At 30.0% G+C, this 14,526-nt stretch overlaps 1 protein-coding gene and 5 non-coding genes across 6 annotated transcripts; 1 reads left to right on the top strand and 5 right to left on the bottom strand.

Moving 5' to 3' along the window:
• Positions 1 to 5,211: 5,211 nt before the first annotated feature.
• On the bottom strand, positions 5,212 to 5,269 carry Mir3036-3 (microRNA mir-3036-3). The gene has a single exon (NR_040205.1). It is a non-coding gene; the product is annotated as a microRNA mir-3036-3 (primary transcript).
• Positions 5,270 to 5,373: 104 nt separating this feature from the next.
• Positions 5,374 to 5,431, bottom strand: Mir3036-4 (microRNA mir-3036-4). The gene has a single exon (NR_040206.1). It is a non-coding gene; the product is annotated as a microRNA mir-3036-4 (primary transcript).
• A 103-nt stretch (positions 5,432 to 5,534) lies between these two features.
• On the bottom strand, positions 5,535 to 5,592 carry Mir3036-5 (microRNA mir-3036-5). Its single transcript, NR_040207.1, has one exon. It is a non-coding gene; the product is annotated as a microRNA mir-3036-5 (primary transcript).
• Positions 5,593 to 5,696: 104 nt separating this feature from the next.
• Positions 5,697 to 5,754, bottom strand: Mir3036-1 (microRNA mir-3036-1). The gene has a single exon (NR_040203.1). It is a non-coding gene; the product is annotated as a microRNA mir-3036-1 (primary transcript).
• A 105-nt stretch (positions 5,755 to 5,859) lies between these two features.
• Positions 5,860 to 5,917, bottom strand: Mir3036-2 (microRNA mir-3036-2). Its single transcript, NR_040204.1, has one exon. It is a non-coding gene; the product is annotated as a microRNA mir-3036-2 (primary transcript).
• A 4,701-nt stretch (positions 5,918 to 10,618) lies between these two features.
• On the top strand, positions 10,619 to 13,099 carry LOC100162386 (peptidyl-prolyl cis-trans isomerase-like). The gene is given in 3 exon segments (NM_001293404.1): positions 10,619 to 10,815; positions 11,881 to 12,097; positions 12,728 to 13,099. Coding segments are annotated over 3 exon segments (498 nt in total). The 5' UTR covers positions 10,619 to 10,746; the 3' UTR covers positions 12,940 to 13,099.
• The last annotated feature ends 1,427 nt before the right edge of the window (positions 13,100 to 14,526 follow it).

Raw genomic sequence — 14,526 nt, 5'->3', positions numbered from 1 at the left:
AAATTCAAATCTGTTTTCAGAATTTTTATCGCTTCACTATATCAATCGGTACGTTGGACAAAAAATACGTCTAAATTCTTGTGTTGCGCGTGTGTTAGACAAAGAGAGGAAATCACCGCCACCAATCCCCTTAATTCGGGTGCAAAGCCCTGCTTCATTATTTTTCATTTTATATGTCTTTAACGAAGTTTAATTTTCATAATTATTATTCAGGTTCACTGTGAGAGTTGATAAGACTAGAGCGTTCTTAAAATCTCCTTACAACTTGCTAAAGTGTTTTATCACCTCAACAAAATGGTCTTTTTAATTATTGTTCCACATAGTTTTAAAATTTAATAATGAGCCAAAATTTTAATAACTAATAATTATCAAATAAATGTATTAATGCATATACATTATGAGAAATAAAGACATTTCCATACAAACTACTAAAATCTAAAAATATTTTATTATAAAATTATATTCTTTATATTATTAGGTTAGTTAGGTTCAACAATAAATATCAAAATATATTTAATGACATTTAGGATATAAGTTTTGTAACATTATGAATTATGATTAATAACAGTACATTTTTGCTGTTTACTGAAGTATTTACGTATATGATTTAATTGTATTGTGTTAGGTATTGTTTTTGTGTATTATTAAAATAATTTTAAAAAAAAGATAGTAATGATAGCAAAAAAAAATATAAATATAAATATATAAGACAAGGATTAAATATTGAAATAAAGCTAAGTATTATGTGCTTTGTGGTTAGAATTTGTGTGATAAAAAAATGTGATCATCTTCAATTTACATTGTTACTTAATACTTTGGAATAATGTCTGATGTTTTCAAATATAAAGAATTTTGTGTTTACAAATTTTAACATTAACTTGCCATGTAGTCATCTAGATACATTATTTTGAATTCTTCTTGAACTGTATTTTAATAAAACTATTATATAATATCTAAATAAGCTGATTAGGTACCTAATCTTATTTTAATTATTCGGAACTAACAACGGTTTGAAAGAAAATAAATTTTGTTAAAATATTAGGTTTTGATATTTAATAGGATTTATAATTGAAATTAATAGTTTACTTTTAGGTAGGTAATATAATTGAATACAGTTAAATTTTCAATGGGTAATAATATAATACACAATATTCAATTTTAACATAATATTAGAATTGTTTTAACTTATTGAGTAAAAATAAGCATAACTTGACCAATATGTAGCTGATAAGTTACAATATGGTGTCACATTCCACTAAGGATGATGGAATATCAGCTTCGTTAATAACAATTCCAATTAATAGTATACCCTCAAATATTAAAATTTTGAATGAATTAAAAAACATTAAAATTATAAAATTAAACCAGCACGTATTATCGGACCTTAGTTCATACTAATGCCATATAGATAAATTAAAATATTTATATCTTAAAAAATAAAAAAAACTTAACACACCTTCTTATAATGCTTTCTAAATCCCAGCAATAATTAATTTAAATGCTGAGATCTCGAAACCAATAAAACCGATGTCAACAATTTGCATAGTCATGGTTTTGGCCATTCTGCTTGACTTCCCAACAACTTAGCATCTTGAGCTATAAACTGCACAACTGTTATATTAATTTCTAAATCTCAGCAACAATCAATTTAAATGCTGAGATCTAGAAACAAGCCCGGATCAAGACATTTTGAGGCCCAGGAGCCAAAGTTTTAAATGAGGCCCTTGTACGAAAAAAAAAATATTAATGTATATAATGTGTTCCGGGTTGAAGTGACCAGTTGACGTTATATAAAAGTATACCAAAAATGATAAAGAAATAGCCTTTAAAGATTGGGTCTAACTTTTTAATTTTTTAAGTAATGGGCAAACTTTTTTTATCAAAATCATACATATGACGCATTTGTTTATATATTTTCAAAAGTTTACAACATTTTTATGTATTTTTTAGATTCTGAGTGGAACGATGAATGTATTGATTTTACAATGATGTGTTTTTTTTTTTCATTTTTTTTTGTGACTGTCATCACCTTTTAGGACAGTAAAAGTGCTTGGATTTTCTTCATCAGTACCTTTTCTGATAGGAAAGTGAATCTAGTTGATACTTTGGGGGGGTCAAAAGTAAAATTTTTCCAATAGTTTTCAAAAGTGCCGTGAAAAACAAAAGAAAAATTAAGGAAAAACGGGAATTTTTACGCAAAATCTGTTTTCGAGAAAATCGATTTTGGTTTTTGGTGTAACTTTAAAACGAATGACTGTAGATACATGAAATTTTCACTGGTTGTTTATATTTATATTTTATATACATGATAAAATTTTCAAAATATTTTGATTTGTTTTGAGCTGTTTACGGACAATTTCAGTTTCCAATTTAATTAGTTTTTTTTTCTATGAATGTCAATAAAACTTTATTTGTTGAGTAAAAATACTTGAAAATTTAATACAAGGCTCCTACTATATTGTTAGAATGACATTTGAAAAATATTAAAAATCCTTAGTCACAGTTTTTTTTTATTAGCATTTAAAGTTCAAAAATTGACAAAATATATAAAAATCGCGAAAATCAGCAAATTATTTTGAGTTGGTTGCCATGGCCCCCCTGCCGCCCGCCCTTATCCGGGCTTGTCTAGAAACCAATGAAACAGATGTCAAAAGTGGTCATGGCTATAGCAGCACGTTTATTGGTAAGGTTAGCTTAAGTAGATTGGTTTCAATTTTGGATTTAATACCGGTTTCTAATTTTTTCCAATTTTGTTTTTGGTTTCAGTTTTTAAACTGTTTATACCGGTTTCTTAAATCAGTTTTAAGACCTGGAATATTTACGTTCATTCTTAGTTTATTAATTGTTTTGAATCACCGGATTGAGCGTTCGAAATTCGAATCACCTGTTGTATAAAGTAAACTTTCCAAAATGTCAAGATACAAAGATTTTCAAAAAAAAAATACCGTTTTTCAAATTATATTTTTGGTTTTGGTTTTTAATAATAATACCGGTATCCAATTTTTTTTGGTTTCGGTTTTATAACGGTTTATAGGTACCGGTTTCAAGCCCTGCACTTTTAACGGAGAGAAAAGGTAAATTGTAATTTAGAGGGGCATGAAAGTTTTTTGTGACCATGAGTTAAAGAAAACTGAGAAAAAAAGGGGCGCCAAAATCATAAATACGCCTCTGGAAGAACTAATATAAATTAACTTTTTGTGACAATTCTAGATTTAAAATGTATCAGTTTTTTTTATTATTATAGTGCTTTTATAAAAACACTAGTAAAAACCATGATAAAATAACATGGTATGATGACATCTTTTCCAAATAATTGACGGACTGCGCACACAAATCGCGGTTCTTTTGATTGGTCAATAGATTCCCGCCAAAATGTATTAATTTTAAATAATTTATCATCATTTATCCATGATAAAAGAACTTTTATCATGCATTTATCTAAAATAAATAGTAAATTGCTATCATTTAATATACTATTAAATTATTATCTTAATATTATCTTCTATATTTTTGATTTTTAACTTAATTACCACGGAATAAGTTATTGTGTGCTAATGCTACAAGTTTATTAGTTATCCCTTCGTCATGCCTGTTTGCGTGTATTATGGCTGTACAACCGGTAGCAAAAAAAAAGGGATTATAAAGGATACCAAGGTGCATATCCATTCTTTCCCAAAAGATGAACAGCTAAGAACTATTTGGCTCAAACAAATTCTTTGGGGCAACAAGAAAATAAAAAATATAAATTTTAATACAGGTTCCTTACTTCCTTATAGCTCCTCATTCCGTCATTTTTAATAACTTTGTTGATTAACGCAAACACAAACTCCATTTTCTTAATATTCCTCAACAGTTAATGGTTAACTGTAGTTATAAAGTTTATAATATAAACGTTACTAATTACTATTATAATTTTTAATACGGAAATACAAAATTGGATACTAATAAATGAAAACATCTATTAAAAATTAATGATAACGGTTATTGATGATAACGTAACTGAACGGCGCGATGCCTACGTCACACGAATGCGTACCACATAAATGTCATCATACCATGTTCTTTTATCATGGTAAAAACATTACAATATTATTATTGAATAATTGGTATATCACCTACCGTTTTTTACTAATATTAAACTGGACTGTATTTCCTATTTGGGCTAAATTATGAGTTTGACAGTAGGGTCAGTATGTGTTTGTGATAAGAAACATGGTAATTTAAATTTTGTAAATTGGGGTCGACATTTAGAGGCTTGCAAAGTTTGATTATTTTAAACTGTGAAAGAGTAATCACCAAGGCTAGGATTTGTATGCAATAAAAAATGGTAAAATATGCATTTTATTTACCAAAATATGTAAAAATATGCATTTAAATTTTTATAAGATAAACACAAAAATATAGTTACAAAAGAAATATTTATTTATTGAAATACATCAGTAATTTACTGTTTGTCTTAACTCTTAATATAATATAATTGAGAAATAAAATAAAATTAAATAATTTAGAAATAAAATTTCTAACTACGTGTTACATGTCACGTCTACATACTTTTTTAAATTTTCAACAATGAATGATCGGTGATTGGATCGTAGTATGGCTTTGTATTAACTGAAGCTGTAAAAATAAAATTGACAAAAAAAACCAAGTTTTGGGAAATATACTATAAAACATGCATTTTTTGCATTCTTATAATCAAAATATCCTATAATATTCATTTTATTCAATATATTATATGCAATAATATACATTTTATCCAAAATATGCAAAAACATGCAAAATAAAAATACCACCATTTATCTCATCATGAGGTGATTCGTGGACATTACTGACAAAATCAATAATCAGAAGTCGCAAAAAAAACATGCTGTTGCATATAAATCCTAGCCCTGGTAATCACCATAGATTATAATTTAGCCATTGATTCTTTTGCAGCAACATCTGATTTATTGAGGGACAGTTTATCGTTTAAATATAGATGTATTGTTATTAATACATTATAAGTTATGAGGCACAAACGTAAGTAATTTTATTATATTTCTGATATTAACATGACAAAGTATATTATTGTTGTAGAATTGTGAATTGGGAGTGTGGGGCAAAGCTCCCACGGGTCTGTGTGATAAAATTTAGGTGGTGGTGGTTGAGCATTTATACTTGCCTCATAAAATAAAATAGTTCACGTCGCCACTGGTCAACTGTACAACTGTTATATTGGTTTCTAAATCCCAGCAACAATCAATTTAAATGCTGAGATCTAGAAACCAATAAAACCGATGTCAAAAAATTGCATAGCCATGGTATCACGGTTTCAGCCGCTCTGTTTAACTTCCCAATAACATAGCATCTTGAGCTGTCAACTGCACAACTGTTATATTGCTTTCTAAATCCCAGCAACAATCAATTTAAATGCTGAGATCTAGAAACCAATAAAACCGATGTCAAAAAATTGCATAGCCATGGTATCACGGTTTCGGCCGCTCTGTTAACTTCCCAATAACATAGCATCTTGAGCTGTCAACTGCACAACTGTTATATTGCTTTCTAAATCCCAGCAACAATCAATTTAAATGCTGAGATCTAGAAACCAATAAAACAGATGTCAAAAATTTGCATAGCCATGGTATCACTGTTTTGGCCGCTCTGCTTGACTTCCCAACAACGTAGCATCTTGAGCTGTCAACTGCACAACTGTTATATTGCTTTCTAAGTCCCAGCAACAATCAATTTATATGCTGAGATCTAGAAACCAATAAAACCGATGTCAAAAATTTGCATAGCCATGGTATCACAGTTTTGGCCGCTCTGTTTGACTTCCCAACAACATAACATCTTGAGATTGTCAACTGCACAACTGTTATATTGCTTTCTAAGTCCCAGCAACAATCAATTTATATGCTGAGATCTAGAAACCAATAAAACCGATGTCAAAAATGATCATGGCAACAGGTTTATTGGCACGGTTAGGCCGCTCTGTTGGACCTTTGAATAACATAGCTAAGATGAAAATAAAAAAAAATCTCAACTTGCAACATCACTTACGTTTGTTATATTTAGTCAGTTATCTGGAGGCTGTATGCTTCCAAAATTATAATATTCTAATTATATTTATATTACGATTTATAAAAATCAAATATCTACGTGAAATTCCAGTGTGCAGTTGTGTGCTCGGCTCAACATATAACAACAATAATATTATGATTTCTATAAATTTATATTAATTTTAATCGATTCATAAAAATAAAAATTTAAATGAACTCATTTTTTTTTTCAAAGGACGTGAATGTGTTTATTTGAATAAAACCATGAGCGTGAACGAGTTTCTTTTTTAATCAATGAACGTGATTATGAATGAATTCAGTTTTTTGGCGAACGTTCCGAACACTGATGAATTTGAACACTAGGCCATAGACAAAAATACTACTAGGCGTCCAGGCATTTTATGTCGCGATTATTTATTGACTGGTAACCTAGTACCACAGAATATATTTCATATATTTCATATAATTTGTGCTAGTACCTACTTAGCATAATAATAATAATAATCTAAAAACCTTGACTACTCAGTACAGACTCACTACTCACTGGTTAGTGGTTACACACTTGCACATGATCCCGATCGAATAATTGATTAAACGCAAGCAGTGATAGTTATAACTATAAAAACTAAAAAAAAGTTTGTATACTTGTCTATGAACGCCAGTGGCGGACGGCTCCTATCTCTTTTCTGTGGACGGCGGTGGCCGGTGGCTACAACTGGCTTATTTAAAATAAAAAACTAACCAAAAAGTCAGACGGACTCGCCACTCGCGAGCTTGTTTGTTTGCTTGTCCGTATTTACAAAACCGACCAATGGGCGATATAATATCAAACCTGTTGCCAATTCCCTGCGATCGCCACCCATTATGGTGGTCACGCTGTTGTCACAGGCCACAGGTGGTTGGCACCATGATAGACCGCCCGATGCACAGAACCATAAGCAGTGGCGGGTAAACGTCGTTTGAATTCAAATAGCGTTTGCGCGGGATTTCTACCACCTTCAAGACTACATTTTCAACATAAATTGTTTCCTCTCAGCGCTTGTATTTGATAAAAATTACAAATACATAATTAAAACGATATACAATTTTTGCGATTATCTTCATTTATAAGTAAAACGTTATACAACTTTTGCGTTTATCGTTATTAATAATTAAAACGTTATCTTACCCAACATTTTCTAATAATCCAGAAAGTAATTTACAAATTAATTTTTCCAACATAATTTGAAATATTAGCAGCAAATTATAATTTATTATTTTATTCATATTTAATTTTGGCATTCTATATACCCAGGTATTTATATAATTCTTGGTCTATTTAAAATATGTTGGTATATAGGTAATATATTATGTTATTAATTATTATATATAATATATATACCTATTTATCTATAATAAATACTGAGATTGTTTGAAGATAATAATAAGTTGCATTTAATAACCAATATTTTAAATAAATAGATTTTACATTATTTCATATTGCATTATTTTCTGTTTAATATTCTATTAATTACGTTTTAAGTTTAATGATTAAATTAATGTTTATATGTTTTGTTAATCGTTATGGTTTTTTTTTGTGGTATTTAATTATTTTTGTTTATTGTTTTCCGTTATAAATTTATAATTGCGTTTACAAATTTGTCAAATATAACGGTATAATTAATATAATTAATGGGGTTCAACCCCCCCCCCCCTTGACCGTATTATTTTTATTTTTTATTATAAAACAAATAATGCGTCTTTATAATGTACTTGTCGAATTATATTATCATAAAATTTCCCAATTCGTATTTTATCGTTAAATGCTTCCAACTTCGAATATGTACACTGCCCCGCAGTTGCCGAAACTTTTAATATACTTTTAATAGATACTCAAAATATAAATTTGTTTTTTAAGCTTTCAGTGTTTATTTTCTGGAACTTATTCAGAGAATTTTGATGAACTTGTTGAATTTTACCTCGATACTAATAAGCTAACAGTTAAAAACTTAAAGCTGACCTACATATATGGTATACAAAACTTAATAAGCATGTAAAATATCCAAAAAATTGTTTAGAAGCGTTGAGACAGTGTGATAAAGAAATATTTCCCAATATACATTTTCTATTAAAAACTCTATGCACTTTACCTGTTTCAACATCCACCCCCGAGAGAACTTTTTTTGTCTCAAAAGATTGAAATCTTATCTACGAAACACAGTGACTGAGGTATTTATTGTATATTAAAATACAAATTCATATAAATTTGTTTTAACATTTTTTTTGGGTTTTAGACTCGACTTAATGGCTTAGCTATGTTAGCTGTTCATAAAGAAATTCTACTAACAGCAGAAGAAGTTTTAAATGAATTGAGTAAAAAATTAAGAAAACTAGATTTTGTTCTTTAATTTTTGAATGTATATTGTATATTAGTATAATAGTTTCTATATTAGCAATATAATATTTAAATCTATAAATAATTGAATTTGTTGTTGATTAAAAAACAAAACAAGAATGGTTGTTAGGTAAAAAACTAGCTTCTTCAATTTTACTTGAACCCCCCCCCCCCATAAATTTTCTGAGCACGCCCCTGCTTACTGTAAATGTATAGCTATTATTAGTATTATATGACGTATATTATACCACATTTTTTTTTTGTGAGAGAGGTGATTATAATTTATAGTTGAAAAAAATCTTTAATCTTCAACTTTAGTTCAATGTTTCTGGTAGCAAATTATTGGATCTAGTTGGTGCTTTTGAAGTTTTTCAGTTTTTAATTTCAGCGATTTTATTTTTCTATGCCTTATTCAAAAATTAAGAACTGTATAGATTTGAAATTTAGCCCATACTTTTTTTATAAGCCTTTGAAGTTCAAATTTTCAAGACGTTGAATATCCGGAATACCCGAATACACATTCAATTAATGTATAATATTTGAGAGATTTTCAAAACGTCTGTGTTTATCAAGTTGATTAATTCAAAATCACTAAATTATTTACAGTTTCGTTGGAAAATATGTATAATATATTATATATAAGTCTAGCCATCTAAGGACTTCTAGTAATTTGCATGGTTGTTAATAATCATTAAAAGTAAATATAGAAATTTGTTTCATAGCAACACGAGTTAATATATTTCAAATTTTTAGTTGCATATTTTGCATAATAGACCATTTTTCATTCATAAGAACATATTTGTAATTTTTTTTATATAAAGGTTTAAGTTTAATAGTTTTGTAAAAAAAAACTTAATTTTAAATATAGATTTCCTGGATCTGAGATGTTAGTAGGCTGCTTTTATTTATATAAAATAAATATTTTAAAATTAGTGTTTGTTTTCCTTGCCGATCACTCGCATTATTACTTATTGGTACCTACATCACACGCATGATTCCCTCAAACTCGATGTTAGAAGATGACAGAAAAGAAAATTAATCTAATTTTTATTGTTATAAATTAAAATTTACAATTTTGCAAATATTATCTAAATATTAAAATAAAAAGGTTTTATTCAATACTATAATGATAATTTTTTTAAATGCATATTTAGTGTTTCTTCATAAACGCATGTATATTTTAAAGTTTTTTAGGGCATGAAGTCCCTAACCCTTGTAATAGATACATTAATATCTTCAATATAATGTGATGGTACCTATATATAAATATAGCAAAATGATATAGAATAATAAATAATTATTGCTTTACGCGGGATTAGGTACTATATAGTTTTAACAATAAATACACTATACACCATCTCTAAAGAATATAAAATAAATTATTAATTATACCATTTAAAAAAAATCAAATAGATATTTTTTCAATAAAAAGACGAAAGGGTAAAAAACAACGGCTCAGTTTTTTTTCTTCTTTGACTTAACAGTTGGTGTTATAGATGTAACTTTCTCTAATGTTTCTGCGTGAATTAATTTTTTTCAACTATACCCTACAATGATTTACTGGCTTACACTTAATAGAGATTTTTTAAAATCAAAAAGCCGTATTATTAAAACCTTTGCCATTTACACCGCACACGTCATCAGACCAGCACCAACCTAATGTAATGTCTATATTTTAAATGTATTACATTTTTTAAATACTGCTCATACTGCTCATCCTTGTCGGTGAGCCAGAAAATTAGTACCTACTACATACGCCTGATCGTGAATTCGGAATTTCGGACAATCGGGATGCTATATCTGCTTCCGCTATAAAATAAATATCAAGGATAAATACTATAAAATATTAATATTACATGAAAATGTATTATATTGTATATTTGTATATAGTAATAAATTAAAATACTGTTGTGTATTGGGTGTAACTTACTAATTTCAACTTTCAAGTATACCCGCGTAATAATCAACGCGCGACGACGACGACACAGTGTTTAAAAATATTAACAAGTCGAAATACGCAACTGCGGTGACCCCGCCACGATAACCTGAAATTCAGACGATTTACGAACGCGTACGTCGCGGCGCAGCGGGTGCGCGGCACTGCGCGCTAGTCACCACTCGCTGACGAGTTTCCATTCTCTTTGGACGTCGTAGCGTCTGTGGGCCGCATAACCTCCAAAACCGGACGAGAGCACCATAATGGCGTCCACCACGTTTCGCTTGTTCACCCGCCGGCAATTCCAATACTGCTCCGCTCCGAATCACTCGTACGCCGGAGGTCTCGCTTCATTCCTTTTATACTCTACGAAATCGAAGCCACCAACCGCCAAAATGAGTCTTCCGAAGGTGTTCTTCGACATGGCTGCCGACAACGAGCCATTGGGCCGCATCACGATTGAGGTAAGTGGAGACGCCACAAATTTTTTCTCGTCGTCGCCGTTTCCGACTTTCCCTAACGCGTTTGCCGAGGGCGCGTACCTATTTTTTCTGCTCTCATCCATGGAGTGCATGCGTTTCTCCGGATTTAATTTTTATCACGCCAAAACACGCGGAGTTAGCATTTTCATATTTTCCTTGTTCTTGCGCGCTTCCCTTTCGCGCTCGTCTGACGCCTTGGCGATGAATGGAAGTATCGAATCCGGAAAATTGTTTTCTCTGCGTTCGATCTCTACGGAATTTTTTCGTCGAACATTCTTGTCTCCGATGTTTGGAACGTGTCCAACATATTTCAACAGTGACTCCCGTACCCCGTCGTGTGTTCGGCGGTTACCTGCGGCTAAGATAATGTCTGGATGACGCCATATTTTATAGGTCTCCGGTGTTCCCCTTTGTCCCTTCGGCAACTGTAAATATATTAAAACGTCCGTTAAATATGAGATAGGTCTGCTGACATCATAGATGTACGCGTCCGTAATGGCTTCTCCTTTAGTCCTTGTTCTTTTTTTCGATGATTGAACGAATGTCTGTTGTCGCGAGACATTTGATCTCGACCGACATCACGTGTTTTACTCTATAAGAGTCGAATAACTGATGGTGTGCCACACGTTGCCCAAATATTGAGTTACTCGTATAAATTAATAGATTTCTCCTCTGAGAAACTAAAATAAAATTCGTGGACCTTCAATGGTGAGAAACCACTGTCATAGATTTTCAAGGACTTCTTTCTTACTCATAAATTCATCATCAATCATGCTGCCATTAAAACCGTTCCTACCATTGTTTCCACTTTTTTACGACTGTTTTAATTGTATATATATGTCCAGGACACAGAATTTTTTTTTGGTATAAACTGTTCATATAGTCCAAATGGTTACGACATTTATCATGACCTAATATTGCTCTAGGTATTTAATATCAAAGAAAAAAATTAATAATTATTAAATAGCATTATAATGGTACTCAAATACTTAAGTCTTAATTTGCTTGTTCAACTATCAACATTAATTGTTCTTCTTATTTTTTTAGCTCCGCAGTGATGTAGTACCTAAAACAGCTGAAAATTTCCGTGCTTTGTGTACTGGTGAAAAAGGTTTTGGGTATAAAGGAAGCATATTCCATCGTGTCATTCCCAACTTCATGTGCCAAGGTGGTGACTTCACCAACCATAATGGCACTGGAGGAAAATCCATCTACGGAAACAAATTTGAAGATGAGAACTTTACACTGAAGCACACTGGTCCTGGTGAGTTACTTTTAATTATATTAATCTTATCATGAGCTTACTAGCTGTAAGCTGTGCAAATATTTACACACTACTTAATGTTTGAAAAAAATGTTTAAAGACTATATTTAAGCGATTCAAGTATATAATTTCCGTAACAATATATTATTTTTATATTTTAAGATGTAGTTAACCTGTGCAAACAATTTTTTATGTGAATGAATACCTATAAAAATCCATGCCAATTACATGTAGCAACAAATGTTGCTATTACAAGCTATATAGCCAAATGCCAATAACTACTTAATTTATTCTTTGACCTTATACTAATAAATTAAAATACCTAGTTAATCGTAACACCAAACAATTCAATTAAAAACAAAATCATGCAAATGTGGGTCAATGGGATGAGTAGAACTTAAGATATACCTTAAAAAAGAAAATAGCATAACATTTTAATAATATAAGAATAGTATAAAACATTCAATTTAATTAGGTACCTATGATAAAAATTAATTAAACTGTATTTTGTTAATTTTAAATTACTATAGTAGTTGTTGGCTGTAGTTTTATCGATAGTACTATTATCATTACAAATTATTTAATTTTTAGTTCAATGAATAATTATTTAACAAAAAAAATATATTTCAGGTATCCTGTCAATGGCCAATGCTGGAGCCAACACAAATGGTAGTCAATTTTTCATAACCACTGTAAAGACATCGTGGTTGGACACCAAACATGTTGTTTTTGGTGCTATTGTCGATGGTATGGATGTTGTCAAGAAAATTGAGTCCTATGGTACTCAGAGTGGTAAAACTACCAAAAAGATCCAGGTCGCTAATTCTGGACAATTGAGTTAAATTTTTTCTTTCCATTTAAATGTCAAACGTATCAATTAAATAATTTGAAACAATAATTAATGTCAAATATGTGGTCTACTTAAAAATGTTTGATGCATTTATGTGTGTGGTATTCTGGATACACAAATTGATAAATACATTCTAAATAGTTAATATTATATTTTGTTTTATTTTATGTCCCTAAACATTTCAGAATTCCTAATCCTGTCAATAAAACTACATACAATTTTATTTAGTTATAAACCATTTTTATTAGGTATAGGAAATGTCTACATGATAAATTATAATCTTCCTGTTCTAATTAATACAAAATACATTTTTTTTTAAACTTCAACACATAGCTGTACATTTACTATTTTACTGGTTATTACTTAATAGCATACATATAACGTTAAATATTTAATATTATAGTGCATTACCCCAAAGTAAATGTGCAATATCTGATTATATTAATTTATTATAAATTGTATACCGATAATGGTTTTTAACAGGCATCCCTGCTGGTAACAAGAACATTAATAATATTGAACACTTGAACTGGATACCAACTTAAAAATTAGTACGTGATTATTTGGATGTTATGTATTATAATGTTATACATTATTTGTTAGACATGTTATATATTAACCATCAATGTGTTCAATTTGGAAAATATGTAGTCTGTACCTAACAGTATTCATTTTTAATTTTTTTTTCTTTTCACATTTTTTATTACACTGGCAGAATTATAGTCTATTCCACAAGAGAATCATCACTTTTCGCGCATCACAAATGATTTGATTAGTGCGTCGAGAACAACATTAACATAGATAAGTTGGTGGGGGATACGCGGTCCTGATGAGAATCAGTCGGCGGACTGATTATTCTCTCGTGGAACAGACTACAGTAGGTACTCTTTTTTATAGTCACACTTATATTATTCCTTATAACGTATTGGTATGAGAATGTGACCATAAAAACTAGTTGCTATGTATGCAATACACATATTGTTCTTACATAATATATTATTATATCACATAGGTACAAGTGTACAACAGGGTTGCTACTTGCTAGTACTTTGGCCGAAAATGTTTCATTTGAAATACTTTAAGAGTAGTTTCAACTTTCAACTATGTATGAATAATATTTTTAAAGTAAAAAAAAAAAACTAAAATTGTTATTCTCCAGTTAAATATCTAATCTCACCCCCACACCCCCCTCCAAAAATCTTCTCGAAACTTAATAAAAAAAAGGTGGGTAAGTGGATGTCACTCTGCTGTACAGTAGGTTAGAAGTGGGTCACTGTATAATGGACAGTATTAAATTTGAATTCAATGATATAATATCACTGTATAAGAAAAACGATTCTGAGCGGAGACGGTATATCAGTATGTATTAGACATATATATACTTATCTATGGTATTAAAAAAAAAATTGACCTATAATAGGTACCTATAATAAATTCCAAATTAATCATATCATAATATCTATTAGGTACTTATAACGCGTTATACATCAACAAAAAACCGTGGTACTATCATAGATATATAATAGTATACTTTAGAAGTTTCAAGTACCCACGAATAATATTATACAATCACAACAAA

This window comes from Acyrthosiphon pisum, chromosome A2 (assembly GCF_005508785.2).
Source record: "Acyrthosiphon pisum isolate AL4f chromosome A2, pea_aphid_22Mar2018_4r6ur, whole genome shotgun sequence".
Classification (NCBI taxonomy): domain Eukaryota; kingdom Metazoa; phylum Arthropoda; class Insecta; order Hemiptera; family Aphididae; genus Acyrthosiphon; species Acyrthosiphon pisum.
The sequence above is the reverse complement of the archived record's forward strand: the minus strand, read 5'-3'. Positions and strand labels throughout refer to the sequence as shown.